This window comes from Nelusetta ayraudi, unplaced genomic scaffold, assembly GCF_046127955.1.
Source record: "Nelusetta ayraudi isolate G7.1 ecotype Tasmania unplaced genomic scaffold, CSIRO-AGI_Nayr_v1 ptg000221l, whole genome shotgun sequence".
Lineage (NCBI taxonomy): Eukaryota > Metazoa > Chordata > Actinopteri > Tetraodontiformes > Monacanthidae > Nelusetta > Nelusetta ayraudi.
Window position 1 is genome coordinate 662,571 of NW_027466270.1, and position 15,464 is coordinate 678,034.

A 15,464-nucleotide genomic window follows, 5' to 3' on the forward strand; every position below is an offset into this window, starting at 1 on the left:
GGGCGGCGGCATGCGACTTCCTGTTGTGGCGAGTGGCAGCCACTAGCGTGCGTTTGCGAGTTAGCTGAACTCTTGGTGTAGAAAAGACCTCAGTGAAGATGGTTCTCGTGAAGAAATGCTCCCAAGACTGCGGCCACCATCCCAACACAAAAACATCAAACAAATCAAAACATCATCGGCATAGGTTTCGCGGTATTCAGCCCGGCATTACTTCATATTCCTGTTGTTTATCTTCATTTTCAGAAGGAAATCAATGGAACGTGAGCGGAATTTGATCCGTCATCACGATCACAAATGGCAGAAATGATTGCTCACAGTCTCCCTCGTCCATTTGCAAACCTGTCAATAACGGACAAGGTTGTTATCCAAGTCCAGAGTCCTGTCGTTTGCTAATCCCGACCTACGGGGGAACCGGGGCAGCGCTGGCTCGAGGCCACGAATATTCTACTGCAGGGCGTCGGCGTCAGGCCAGCGAAGGGCCGACGCAAAGTGATTTGCAAGGTTGAAAGTGATTCCGAAAGCAATAAGTTTTACTACAAAGGCATTACTGCCGTTACTTAGCATGCAGGGGCTGCGCCGGCTGGCCTAGCACTGCAGGAACTGGCCACTAATTGCAGGCCCGGGCATTGATCAATATTTTCGTTTTCAAGGCTGTACTTAATCTAACAAGCATTAAAGGCCCCGTGTTGCGCAAAATATTAAAATATTAAAATTCACTCTTTTTTTTTCGAAAAGAAAATTGATCTTTATCTCGAATGCCCTGACACGAGAAAACGTCATACACGCAGTCCTGGTAATCAGCCTGGTATGTTGTCACAAAGGGCGCTTGTACCCATTCCCCAAAAACCCTTGACAGCTGTTCCAAACATGCAGGGGAGTTTTCGGAATCCCAGCTGTAAACAGGGGGCTAAAGTCTGATGTTTTTCTGGAGATCTACTGCTAAACTTTTGGGGGGCCAAAAAAAAAAAAAAGGAAAAAGGAAAAAAAAAAAAATCTAACGGAGAAATGATTCAGCTGCGGTCGCTGCACCAGGGTCCAGGGATTAAAAATGAAGATCTACAGATCAAATCCGACGAGGGACCTTCGGAGGACATGAAAGCGAAGAAGAATGCACAATGCTGCAAAACGGTGCCTCCCTCGGATGGATTGAAAAAAAACAAAACAAAATGCAAATGAAGACATGAAACCCCATCTGAGGCGTCGGGGCTGACGACGTAAGACCAGTCGCTCGCGCTCGCGTATCATCATCAGCAGCAGCAGCAGCAGCATCGGGGCGACAGTGGGATAAACAGGCTGTGGCACGGGTGGGCGGTGCATTGTGCGCAGTCACAAAGGGACCGCTTTCAAACGGAGCCCATTAGCTTGGCAGCGATTGTACCCTGCGCTCGCGGTAAAAAAATATATATTGAAATAAAATGACGAAAAAAAAAAACCAAAAAAAAAAAACTTGGCCAACTTGGCGTCTCGGTGCTTCCTAATCATCGGCATGGAGTCACGTGACTCACGAGGCGTCGCTGTGAACGAGCCTCGCCCATGAAAACCGTCTTTTCCTGTCGCATCAACGCATCTTTTTTTTTTACTCGCATTAAAAACGCATTTGGGTTTCTTTACAGTGCCGCGCGCGCTGCGTCGCGTGCGTTCGGGTTTCGCGGGAACCAACCTCGGTTGCCATGTTGGAGGCCAAAAAACCCGAAAGCACCTTGGACTGCCTTCAGCTTTTGGGCCCAGACAATGAGCAGCTGGCGCTGCGGCGCATCAAATACGGACGAGCACCTTATATAGACAGAGAGTGTGCATTGTACAGGAAGTGATCGAGGACAACAAGAGTCGGCAGAAGAGTGAGCTGTGTGTGTGTGTGTGTGTGTGTGTGTGTGTGATACGCGGCGCCGGGTGCAAACTAATACTTGTTTATGTTCACCGGCTGACGTCTGTTTCCAACCAAAGAACCGTCGGACAAAAAAAAAAAAAAAACAGGGTAAAACTCCGCCTGGGGAATGTGTAAAAGCGCTATTCTTCTCCTTCTTCTTGTCATAATTCTGTGTGACTGTCAAAAGGGCAACATTCGTCTGACTGGGACACAACAGGACACGAGACAAACAATGGGAGTGACGCACGGGCTATCGAAAAGGTGTGCAGCTGCCACAGTAATTCAATGATTGTTTTTTTTTTTTTTTCCTTTTCCGTTCTATTCCTCCTCCTCCTCCGCCTCTCTTTGTTGTGAATAGTTAAGCGGAGCTGGCGGCGGGGAAAAGTTTCTCCAAAGCGTGACCTTCCTGCGAGGCAGCAGCCTTTTATCCAATCTGCAAACACAGCAGAGCGGCCTTTCTTCATGCAAACTGCAGCTGCGCACAGGCACTTGGCCGCACGCTTTCCCTTCTTTTTATTTTTTTCTTTTTTTGGGGGGGGGGCGGGGTGGTGGGGGTTTCCAAACTCTGTTTATACCTACACTTAAGATGATGCGTTAAGCGGCAAACTTGCGCGCTGCTTGTCATATAAAAATGCAGCGCCTGGTTTCCCTCCTGCACCCGGTCATTTCTTTCCCTCTGCTGCATCTCCAACTGATGCATTCATTTGTTTTCTCTCGCTGCCGCCTTTGTTTCTTCCCCTCCCACCACTCTCCTTGTTTTTTCGCCGCTCTCTAGATGTCTCAATCGCTAACGTGTTATATATATATATTTTTATTTTTATTTTTATTTTTTTACAAGACTTTGAAAAGCCCTCAGCCGGCATGGCTGCGCCATCGCCGAGCGGTGTAATAAATCTCCCGGCGAGCAATCGATCGACGCTCTAGCGCCCCCACCACCGCCGCCACTCTCCTCACTAACCTGTGAGCGGTGAAGGGCGCTGACCTCCGACCCCGCCGCTGTCGGAGGCAGGCAGAAGACACTTCGGCACGCAGCGCCGGAGCGTTTTCGGGAGTGTTTGGCCGCAGCGACGAGACGTCGGGAGTCACTTCTCCAGTTGTTTACTCCTCTGTGTCCTCGGCCCGCGGGGACCGCAAGGGTTCGCAACGCGGCCGGCGCCAGCGCAATCAAGTCGCGGTCAAAAACTTCTTCTTCCTCCTCTAAACTTTTCCGCTGTTTATTTCAAATTGTGCGAAATTGTCCACGGAGGGAATAATTGGGGGAGAGAAGAAGAAGAGGAACTACGGAAGAAAGGCAAAATAGGCCATCGTCCTCACAGGAGCTGAAATGCTCTTTGATTTCGCGTTGCCTTTTGTAGACACAGTCCTCTTTAGATTTTTTTTTTTTTTTTCCAGTTTCTGACAGCAATATAAATAAATACCTCTGAATTTCTGCAGTGTCGAGGCGGCGGCGGCGGCGGCGGGCTGCAAATAAGTGCGGGGCTTTGTGTTTTGCTTCGGGTCCGTGGGGGAGAAGAATAAAAAAAAAAAAGGAGGGGAGGATGTTGATAAAATACGGAAGGAAACAAAAAAGGAACACAGCAGAAGAGTTACGTAAAGTTGAGACGGGGACCCTGGAGCATCACCAAGACCGAACAAGTGTTAACTTTGGCCGAAAGATCCTGACAAGACAAACATGACGGGCCTTAATAGCGGCTGAGCGAGGACCGGCGCCGACACCAAGACAACACACTGGCATCAAGTTTCACGTCACAAAATTGCACTTTACTCGGCGGAGTGACGCGAAAGAGAAAAAACAAAAAAAACAAAACAAAACAAAAAAAAAAAGATCCAGCTTGTCAAGCTCCCGTCTCCTTGATTACAGTCCCCGTCCACCTCACTTTTCTTTTCGTACGAACACAAAAATAGAAGAAAAAAAAAACCCCTCCACTCTTTTGCCGCTCGCCTGCCTATTTACGGCGCGGTCTCGCAACGATCGGGGGCGGGATGAGAGCCGGATTACAGCGTGCTCGCCACTTAGGCGGCCTCGTGCGAGCGCTTTAGCGGCGCAATTTTCAACTGGGTTTTGTGCAAAATTTTTCCGCCGGCGAGTCGGCGTTTAAAAAAAAAAAAAAAAAGGAAGAAAATGGGTTTGTTTTTTTTTTTCCGTCGCACTCGCACTTGATCGCCTCTGGGAGCTTCAGCGGGAGGCAATCATCCAAGGAATGTGAAATCGCCGGGAGACACTCGTCAGAGTGGCCGCGCAGTTACGTTTGCGAGGCGAAATGCGCATCAGGCACGAGGCTGCAGCGTCTAAAGCTTCAGACGGAAGATAAAAAAAAAAAAAAAAAAAAAAAAAAGAGAGATAAATTACTCGGAGCGAGAACACCTCTTCCGTGTTTCCATGTCTTGAATCCGCGAGGCGGTAAACACACCGGATTTTAATGTATTTGAACGTCGGCGGTGATTCACTCGAGAAAAAAAAACGCACCATTAGTCAAGCAGACTTAATATACAGCCGCGATACCGGGGAGGTGGGGGGGGTGGGGGGGGGTGGGGGGAGGTGTGGGGGGTTTAGCGACGACGGCGAAATTGGTCGGCGCGAAACAATAACCTCCGCGATCGATAATCTGCCTCGCACGGGGCCGCAAAGCCTCATAAGGGGCGGCGGCTTACAGCCACGCGGCAAATGGGATGTTGTGCGAGACATCGGGGAGATGTTGGCTGTCGTCGGCGGCTGTCGAGCGGCAGGGATGAGTTCTTCATTACTGTAAAGAGAGCGGCGGCGGCGGCGGCGGCGGTGGGCCGCGATGAGCGATCGCAGACACGGCGATTCAATCCCCTCCCCCCCCCAGCCCCCCCACCCCCTCCGCCTCCTCCCCTCGCAGAGAACTGAGAATGTAGCAAGTTTTTCTTTTGTCTCTTGTCGGAAGTAGAGGCTCCAAGCTAGAAAGTTATGTTTCTGTGCTGCTTAAAGGTTAAAGCATGACTCACATTTAGAGATTTTGAAGGAAGAATATTTGGATTTTAGATTGCGGTGGCCTGCGTAGCCAAACCTTGTCCGCCGTCTTCTTCGTTGGTTTATTTGAGGACACGAGCAGTCGCCCTGACTACGAAATGCACCGTCCGGCGGACTTTCTTAAAAATATGGCAGTGCAAGATGGCAGCAACAGAGAGCAAGAGCCTTGATCAATGTATATCATTATGTATATCATTATGTATATCATTATGTGTTTATGAGAAGCGTTCTAAGGGTAGGAAAACCAAATTACTTTTCATTGTACTGCAATTATACACTGTCATTAATGTGTTTATAGGCAGTATATTAAGTTTTCGCCAATATAAAAAAAAAAAAAAAAATCATAAATCAATATTATACACAGGGCCTATAAACGCCATGTTTAAAATTAGCCTCGGATTACTTGGGCCCAGATCTGATCTGGAACGCCACACATGAAGCTTTGAGGGCCGACGTTACAGCATCTCTTTGTTTGGCTTTTGTTTTCTTTATTGTTGTTTTTTTTTTTTATCTGCCATTTTATCGCAAAAATGACAAACTGTCAGGGAAATGAGGACATGATCCATCACGTTTCCATCAGCTTTCAAACTCTCGCCGATTTTCTTTTTTTTTGTTTTTCTTTTCTCTGCTCGCATCTTCTACAGCTGGCTTATTTAACAGCTGAGTGACCGCATTAGCATATTTCTTTTTCTTTTTTTTTTCTTTTTTTCCCGCCGCGGTCATGCGTCCGCATCGGCGACAGCCCCCCCGACGGCCCGGAGACATTATTTTTTTAAAGTCGCGGTCGATCTCGTCTGTCTGCCTGTCTGCCTGTCTGTCCCTCCAATCGTCGGTAGCGTAATATCCCGCTAATGTCAAACAAATGTCCCCTCAAATGACAAATGTCTGCCTGGGCGGGAACGCAGACTGAGTTTATTTACCCGGCAAAAAGGTCAAGGTTGCCATTACCTCACATTGGTCCCGCTCTTGTGAACGGAATATCTCGGGAACACCTTGAGGAGGCGTCATTACGCTCCGAGCCGATATATCCACCTGGACCCCGGGATGAACTCATTCCGTGGTTAAAGCGAAAGGTTAAGGACCGTCTCCAAAGAATTATTATGCTAATTAAAAACTAAGCTAATTACAAAATGAAATCACTGTTGACCCGGATGGAACGCCGCCTGACTGTTTTTTTTTTTTTTGTGTTTTTTTTTATTAAATACAGGATAAAAGCAAACAAAAAAACCTGGCGGGTGGAATCAACAGTGACATGTCGATGATTTGAGCTTCAGAGGGACTTTATTAAGTTCCCACCCGCCTGCGTTCCAATCGTCCTCCTTTTCTGCGCGTGAGAGTAGGACGTGGAGCGGCGGCGCATCAGAGATCTGACTAAATCCTGATTGTCACGGTGTGCTGTTGCTGGGGGAGGTGTTAATATTTTAAACTGTGAAAAATCATACGGCAGGTTACATAAATGCTGCAATGCGGGGATTTAATCTGAGGCACCTGGTGAAATTAGAGGAATGGCTGGGGAGAGAGTGGATTAAACGGAGGTCGGCTACTCCGTTGGGTCCCCCAAACACAGAACGTCTGGTTTCTGTGATATTTAGAGAGTTCAGCTATTTTTGGGCGGGTATTTATTTATTTATTTTTTGGTGGTAAATGTACACCAGTGTTTCGCGCTAAGTGTAGCCACGAGGACGGTTGGTCCTGCAGGAAATAGGTGATAAGAAATTTCAGTGCCTGCTGTTGTTTCTGTTGCTGATCCACAGTGTGTAGGAGGGCGCATGCTGATAATTCTGGCACGATTAGCGACCGTGGTTAAGTGGGGGCAGCACCGGAACGACAGGGTGGAGGAAAGAGCCCTCAAGACACTGTTTCTGTCATTTGGCCACAAGTAGAGGCAGTAAGGCAGCGCTGGAGGGTTTGTCAGAAGGTAGAACAGCCGCCAAAACAAACCGGGTACCTGCAGGTCCTCAGCGTTATGGCTAGCACGCAGCCGTGCCCAAAAACCGTAAGGTTTCAAGGCAGTTAGCAAGGGGAGATCGTCAAGCATTACACATGAGCGCACCTACGGCCTGGCCGAAAAACAAGATGCAGGAGAACAACAATAACAACAACAACAAGACACCGGGGGGCGCTGTGATGACTTCCTGCTGCCGGTATCACAATACTCCTAGTTCTGTGCACCGGAAAATTAGTTTTAGTTTTACAGAGACGCTCTCTATCTCCACTTCCACCTCAAACGGGTAACAGTGTCCAAAACATTTTTATCTAATCATTAGTGCCTCCAATAAAGATTATGGACTTTTGGTTTTTCCTTGAGATGATTTTAAGAAGGTTATGAAAAAGAATGAGTGATCAGAGGATTCCTGGGCCAGCACAGGAGAGCAGTAAATGTCCTCCAGCACTGGCTGGCACTCTGTCTCTCTCCCTGGTGAGCTACTATCTACTGTCTGTATTTCTGCAGCGTGCCGGCTGAGCACATAGCTTTGCTAAAATCCCCCGGAATAGTGAGTGTAATGAGTTGGTGTTCCGCCTCCATTCCGGCATCTGGTCAGCCGAGCTCTGGAGGGATTTTTCACACAGGCCCGAGGTGGGATGGTGGCAGTGGGCAGAAAATGGACGAGCTCCACAGTAACTCACAGAGAGGCAACGCCTGTAATGATGTGATCTGTCATATTCACAGGCCCGAAAAAAAAAACGCAAAAAAAAAAACCCACAAAAAATAAATTCCAGCACCAACCGCACCGGTCTTCTTTGACAGAGGAGAGAAGAAGGAGCAGGTTTTTAATGCCTCATGGAGAATATCAGCTTTCAACCACAAAGGTAAACTATAGAAAACAGTTTCCCCAAGCTAACAACATATTTCTACTGCTAAGAAAAACCCCGAACAAAAAGCTCAGTCTGTAATGTCTGTTTGTATCAAAAGAAGAACGAGGGAGTGATGCCTTTCCGGTATTAGCATGTTGGCTAGCAGCAGGAAAACAAGAAATTGACCCTGTGTTTAGCATGTTCAACGTCACGATGAAACTTTTGCTGTGCCCAAATTCTGGATAAGAGATTTGTCTTTCTGTTGTCACCTCTAAGTAGTCCAACAGGTCCAATGGAAAGGCAGAGGGGCCCCCAGGGCAAATCGGTACCGCAGAGTTTTTAGTTAATGCTAATGGGAGTCTGAGCGTTGTTTGTTTTGGCGCCCACGACCGAAATATTAATTTGCACGACTCAAATCTCATTTCACTTTTACTCTGAGGTATGTACTTTGAAGATGCGTCAAGTCCAGACTGATAATCAGTTACCGAGCAATACAAACACGGCTTTCTCCCTGCAGCCAGGCATGAATTATAGCCACAGTTGACGAACGGGAAAAGCAACTAAACAGGATATTAAAGTAACGGCAGATAAAACAGTCCAACTCCTTCTTTTACTGGCTGCTGGATTGGGTGCTGCCTTCTACACAATTGGCAAAATATGTTCTAGTCCAAAAAAAAAAGGCCATCTGGGAAACTGGGTTATTCTCCCCAAGACTGCGTTAAACTGTCCCAGGACCTTTATTAACACGGAGGCAAGTCCACATGAGCCGGAGGGAACAGGTGCCCGGCGCGCCGGGTGACAACAACGGAATCGCCTTGACCCACTTTCATGATCTCTATGGAAACTCCTTTGTGAATGATTATTTGAGAACACGCTATTTCTTTCATGCTAGCGGCACGTGCTAACACAGTTCCAGCCAGCTGCCGAAAATCAATGGGACGTTACGGCGATGTTCTGGTTCTGAAAACTTGTCAATCTCACTCCACAATTTGCTTACCATGTTTTTTGGTTTTTTTTTTTTTTTTTTTCACATTAGCATCAGACGCAATAAAACATATATTCTCCAATTTTCTCAACACGCTCCTTTTTTCCAAAACAGAACCTGATCTGCCTCGTAATTCTCAGTTGCAACTCAGAAACAATCGAGTGCATATTTTCTTCTTTTTACTTCTGTGATCCAGATCCGCTTTGCCGCCGCTGCTCCACTCGAGGCTTTAGCGCAGAAGTCCGACCTCGAGGTGGGTGGAATTAAAGTGGGCGCTCCAGTATTGCAAGTGAGCAAAGCTTCAGAGGGGCCGAGGCGGCGGCGGCGGCGGCGGCGGCCGATATTGGGCCGGCGGTGGCGGCTGCAGTGAATTTCTTGCTGGGGCTCGAGGCGAGCAGGGATCCATTTTTCATTTCTGCCCTGAGGGTAATCAATGATGGTGGGGTAGGGCCAGACAACAGCGCAGCCCGAATGAGCAAAGAGGTACTCGGAAAAGGTTCAAAGTAGCCCTGGCCGCCTCATTCCAATTCAGTCTGCTAAATCCCCAGCTTTCCATATTCCCACCGTGTTCCTGACGGCGTACCGGAGGGAGATCTGACTGACTGGCACTTAAGCACCTCCCCCCCGCCCCGCTCTCCTCCCACCGCGGGCTGCAGACTCGCGGTAGCCTCGGGTCAGCTGAGAGACTTACGTCCACATTAATTCACCTGCACTTTGCCAGCGCTACAGTACATACAATCTGCCGCGTGTCCTTGCGGGGAGAGCCAATGGCGAGAGGCGTGCCACAAATAAATGAAAAAAAAAAAAAAAAAAACCCCAGCGGGCTTAGCAAACAAGACGGAATAATAATTTTCCTCCCGCATTCAGCCACTTCATCTGGGCCGCATCCGGAGTATCGGCACAAACGGCCCCGATAACCGGCCTGTTTGTCTGCGGCGTTTACAACGGGGCTTAGCCCAGATTTGAGCTTTTTTTTTTGCCTGCGAGCAAGAAAAAAAAAAAAAAAAAAAAAAAAAAGATAAGTTATCAGGGGATTGAAAAGCTTCACAGGGAGACATAAGTATTCCTTAACACTGGATGACAGCATGTCTTCTGTCGGCGTCTGTGCAGTCCCCCCCCCCTGTCCCCCCACTCCCCCGCCTCCCCCCCTCTCTCTTTCCGTTACGCCGGCCGTGATTGTCCCGTTTGAAATCCCCCTGAATGGCGACAAGAGGGAGCGGCCGCTCCTGCTCCTGCTCCTGCTCCTGCTCCTGCTCCTGCTCCTGCTCCTCGCGGCTTATCTGGTTCGCCAAGCCTTCCCTCGACGTCGGCTCCGGGGCGCGACGCAAACACCGGACGGAATATGAAAGGAGCGCTCCCTCTGTGATTGAAAAAAAAAATGGGCTGGGGGGTGCGAAAGGGGAAAACGGGGGGAGTTTGAAGGTGAGGGCATCAACGCACCGAGCGGTTGACGATGGAAGAGAGGTTCTGTCGTTCTGTCCTTTTATTTGCGCGGCACAAGGTGCACAACCTGCAAATACAGGAGCAGAACAGAACCGGGCCGGGCTGGACTCCCCCATTTTAGTCACATTAGAAACGAAGGTATTTTCTATATACTATGTACCACTTATTTGTGAGAGACCTCCGTGTCTCTGTTTCAAGGGGAAAGGTTTATTTATTCTAGAGGTCAGTGTCCATGTTTGGGCAGAGGAATATATTTCCAGTCACCCTGACACCGACTAAAATGAGGTTAATGGGAAAAAAATAAATAAATAAAGACAAATTTGGCAAAACCGCAACAGAGAGAAAAAATAAAATAAAATTGAGGCCTTGCAGCCCATAACAATGAGTCACCTGAAGCGGGGTAAGAGACGAGTAACATTTGCAGAGTATTAGCAATGGCGTCAAATGGAAAAGTTCAAAGGGTCCAAAGGTCAGCGATAGTTTGATACAGCAGGGAAATTAATTTGGGAGATGGAAATAGATGGCAGTATTTCTGATTGCAAAGCTTTCTAAGCCATCCATCCATCCACCCATCCATCCATCCATCCATCCACCCACCCACCTCATGCACTCAGGGGCCACCCGAGCGCCGTGCCGTCGCCCACCTCGCTACCGTGTCTTTAATCAACACTGAAGTGTTTTTTTTGTTTGTTTGTTTGTTTTTTTCCTTTTCAAATTCAGCTTCACTTCTTCTATTTTCAGCTTTTGCGCCACTTGAGTCATGGAAACCAGGCTGCTGGCGACAGGTACCACCTTCCTTGCAAATAAAGTAAAATGGATGAGGCAGAGTTAGCGGAAGCGGCCGGGCTGAATAAATAAATAAGCGCAGCGGGTGACTCAGCACCTGCGGGTGGCGCCCTGAGTCTGGGAGGAGCGGCGGAGGTCCGACAAGCAACAACAAACAAATCGTTTCCGGAATCCGACAATCAGTGTCTGATTTTTTTTTTTTTTTTTTGCTTCAGCGAAACGTGTGCGGTCGACTCCGAGAGGGATGACGCGCGGAGGGAAGGACGGCGTGTCCGTCACCGCCGACCGTGACCCGCCCTCCTTTTTTCTTTTTTTTCCGAGGGAAAGACTTCTTCACGCTCCACTTCCTGCCGGTTGCACCTCAAACAGGGAACATACATCAAGGCGAAGCCTTCGTTAACACTCTGTGGAGTCTTTGGAGAAAACAACAAAACACACGGCTTCACGCCGAGTGTGTGCGGGGGGGCTCGGGGAGTGAATATGAAACGGCGTTTTATTCCCGACAAAAAAAAAACCCTTCTCCACGGACGCCGATTAGGCAACAAACCTTCCCGTTTAATCGCAGGCTCCACGAATTTCAATGCCACTTTCACGTCGACGTGGGTTTCCGACGCTTGTTTTTTTTGTGTTTTTCCTCTTCTTTCTGTTTCAGCTAGCCGTGAATGGCGTCGAGTACAGGGATGTGCTGAGTGGAGCGGCGGCGGCGGCGGCGGCGGCGGCGGCCCCGGAGGTCCGGGGGATTACGACGAGAGCGAGCGCTTGAACGGCGGCTAATGGTGCGTGAGGACGGGACTCGAGCGGCGGCCTGAGGTCGTCTCTTTGAACAACAGTATTGAAAGCGCACAGTTGAGAGGACAAAAACAAAAAACAAACAAACGGATTGAGAAGAGGACACTGCAGCTCTGAGATGCGTCGCACCAGGAGTAGCTGGAGTCTTCGAGGCAGACAAACTACCGGCCGGAGTTGTCCGCTGATGTGTTTGTCTCCTCCAAACTGTGAGGTTATTAAAAAAAAATGCAATCCGCCGCTGCTCTGAATGAATCTCATATGAATCTAATTCCGCTCTCTACTCAAATGCATTGATTTTTTTCCTCTTCTCTTTTTATCCACTCAGAGCTTCTAAGCTTCAATAAAAGGTTGATTAACGAACCTGCCGATACCGATGCGGCTCGCGAAAGCTCAACATGTTAAGAGAATTTGGGACACTTAGAGAATTGATCTGATTGGCAGACACGTCTGGCTCTCAGTTCTCTCGGAGCCTGTAGAACTTTAGTGAAACGGGACCTTTAATGATCACAGTGTCCTATTTTTACACCCCGGAGCCGATGTCGGAGATGCTCTTTGCAACGCAAACAAAAGAGTCCAATTAAAAAAGGAACCAAAAGGTCACACTGTGATGGCAGCGCGGGCTTAAAATATTACACATGTGTATTTTTCTTCTTCCTGTAGTCACGGCCCGTCTGAAGTGAAATGAACACAACGTCATCGGCTAGCTAGCTTGAGAGGGCACAGAGACTCGCTAGTACTCCTTCCTGCGAGAGTAAATATGTTGGTTCATAATCAAAACACAAATTTGTCAGAAAAGAGCTTGGAGCTTGTCGTCTAATTGGCAGGTTTGGGTGTTTATTCAGTGTATGATGCCGCCGAGTCTTTAGTCTCTGGCAAAGTGAGCATCCTCAAATTATCTCCACGTCCTCACTGAGTTGACAAAACGCCGGCTGCTTTTCTTTGTCCCTCCTGTCGGCCTCCTGCACGGAAATGTGTTTCGCTTCGACAAAATCACCACGCAAAACTGAGCAATTGTCTCGGATTTACTCCAACTACGCGTGCGATGCAAAATACAACGCGATAAAACGCGTCGCCCCCGTCCGATCTTTCTGACTGACCGCTAATGTCGGCTTTTAAAAGTGACCCGTGTCTGACGTTAGCTTCCAACACCTGCTCAAACTGCACTCATTCCTGAAAAAAAAAACAACAAAAAAAACCCAAAAACAACCCAAAACAAACTCCCAGGTGTGTTGACTGCATTTTGGCCAACAAATAAACCGGGAAGCAAACGAGTGGAGCAAATGATGATGACAACAACATTTTGCGGCGGACAGAGATGAGCACGGAATCATAATCAGCCATTTTTTTGGGGGGGTGTGTGTTGGAGACTATTTGCTTCCTAAAGGCAGAGGAGGAAGAAGTTAGCGCTTGAGCTAATGAGCTAATTAAAGTGAAAATTGGTCTCGTAGCCTTTTTCACCACCAGGAAAGTGATACTTGAGTCACGTTCAATACCACACCCGATTCCACATCTGGAGTTAAAGAGGTTAAACTGATATGCAGGGTTTTGTTTACCCCCCCCCCCCCTTCAGAGTTGCGTGTTCAAGCCACAGCAGCCTGAGCAAACGTGCGTAAAAGAATCCAGCCTCCAGAGTTTGGTTTGGCCCTCCACCGGAGGACAACAAGCCACACATGCGCATGAGTCACGCAAGCACACACACACACACACACACACACACACACACACACACACACCACCACAGCACACCTGAGCCACTTACCCAGCCAGTGTTCGCCGGTAATCTTGCCAAATCCCTCCCGGTAGGACTCCCATCCTCTGAAGAAGTTGACCGAGCCGTCCTCCCTGCGCTGGATCACCTACACGAGCCGGGAGCGGCAGAGAGGGAGAGAGGGAGGTAGGGGGAGAGGGGGAGAGAGGGAGAGAGAGAGAGAAGAAAAAAAAAGGAGTCAGGGGGGTCAGAGTTCGAACGGGATTCATCGCGCATACGCGGCGTTTGATCCCCCACTCCGAGCGCTCAGTCACCCTCCCGGTCGCGCTCTCCCAATGCTTATCTGGAACCAAACCAAATGAAGTCATGAGCGCTCGCTCTTGCTCTCGCAGGATGAATAATGCAAACGCTAAAAAGGCAATTTGTCGGCCGATAATAAAGGGAATCCATTAAATCTCGGGCCGACTTTGGATGCAGATCGCCGCACAAATCTGCGTCTGTAATTAAAGAAAGAAGAAAGAGAAGGATGGGGGGGGGGGGGGAGGGGGGGGGAATGGAGAGGAGCAGATTTGGGTTGAACAATCAGTCTGGATTTGTGCAAACCGTGAATCATGGTTTTGTGTTTTGGGGACACGACCCGGTGTGTTTTCTCTGCAGCAAATATGCAAAAACCTCCTAGCGAATTAGCGAATTACTAGCGACCTATTGGCAAATTGCTTGTGTGCAGTGGTCACGGAGCTCCAAACCATCGCCTTCTCAGCCCTTCCATGTTTCTACTCACTCTCAGTCCCAATAGTATTCCATCCCGAGTTCTAAACTGTCCAGCAACATGTTTCTGGTCACTCAACCGCAGAGATCGTAAGCCAAGATGTTGGGATGTTTCGAGCACAAGCCTCATTTCATCCAGCCTGAATCTGAACCAGACACAGAGAAATACAAATCACTGCCGCCTCGGTGCACTTTGAGAAATATCAGAGAGTTAGACAACTCAAGACACGGTTGGATGAAAGTTACTCATCCCATCTGGGGGAATGGCTGCAGACAGATGGAGATGAATATAAACATGTAGATAATACATTAAAAAAAAAATACTCTACACACCAGAATTTCTGCAATGTAGAACATAAGGTGTGTACACTTGGCTATACAAGGACTAACAAACATCTAACGGGGTACTTTTTGTTATTATTTCACTTTTGGAATCAAAGCCCATCGATGCCTATTTGCGACAGAAACAAACAAAACTGCTTTTTCTTCTTCTGTTTCCCTCCTCCCACTCACTTCTTACTCACACCCGCGATCGCTGCTGTTATTTGTCGTCGTCGTCGTCGTCGTCAAAGCCGGCTGCCAAGCAGTTCGCGAAACCAATCCGGGCCGAGAGCGAGAGAGCGGATTTCCGGTGTCACCGTGACGCAACCGGCGGCGCCAAACCCCATCGTCTCGCCCGCCGAGCCAGCGCTCGTTAACGGGGGGGGGGGGGGCGATCCGTTGTTATTGGAGGGGGGGGCGGTTTGGGCGGGATTTGCTGACAATACGGAGAATGCCGACGTGACACCGGCTCTTATCCGCTAATCTGGTTATGCCGCCGAGACGCCTCGATGGAGGCGGGGCTCCTCCGGCCTGCCCCAGCCTCCGCGGCGCCATCAATTTTACATCAAGAGACAACGGGAGTCGCAGCAGGTGTCGCGTCAGGCTCGCGGGAGCTTTTTGTGCCCAGGTGGCAGATCTCAGACTCGCGTCCCAGTTAACTTCCGTCGCCTCGGTCATTAAAACCCCCTCAAAGTTACTAAAAGATGAAAAAAACAAAAAAAAAAAACAAAACACCCCCCCACAGCTGTGCGGTTTTAATGGCAAATGTCTGAGTCTGGTGCGCGTGGCGGCAAAAAAAAAAACTACCTATGAAATTTAACTATTCAGGCAAATTCTTGCTACGTCTCGTGCAAATCATTTTTATCGGGGAGCGCTGCACGCCCTGGGTGCACTAAAAAAGGAAAATGACTGCGGCGCTTCCAACGCAGATATTTTACATTGCGTGCGTCGAGCTCGCGCGGACGTTCTCTTCGGCGGTAGATTTCCATATTGATGTGTTTAAATA

General features: G+C 48.7%; 1 protein-coding gene across 1 annotated transcript in view; it reads right to left on the reverse strand.

The window, feature by feature from the left end:
• LOC142881869 (fibrinogen C domain-containing protein 1-like) overlaps positions 1-13,638 on the reverse strand; it is a 32,017-nt gene extending 18,379 nt beyond the window's left edge. The window contains exons 1-2 of the mRNA XM_076016274.1: positions 13,630-13,638; positions 13,421-13,517 (exon numbers count right to left, since the gene is read on the reverse strand). Coding sequence (XP_075872389.1) covers positions 13,421-13,517; positions 13,630-13,638 — 106 coding nt within the window. The remainder of the gene's footprint in view (positions 1-13,420; positions 13,518-13,629) is intronic.
• Between the last annotated feature and the right edge of the window lie 1,826 nt (positions 13,639-15,464).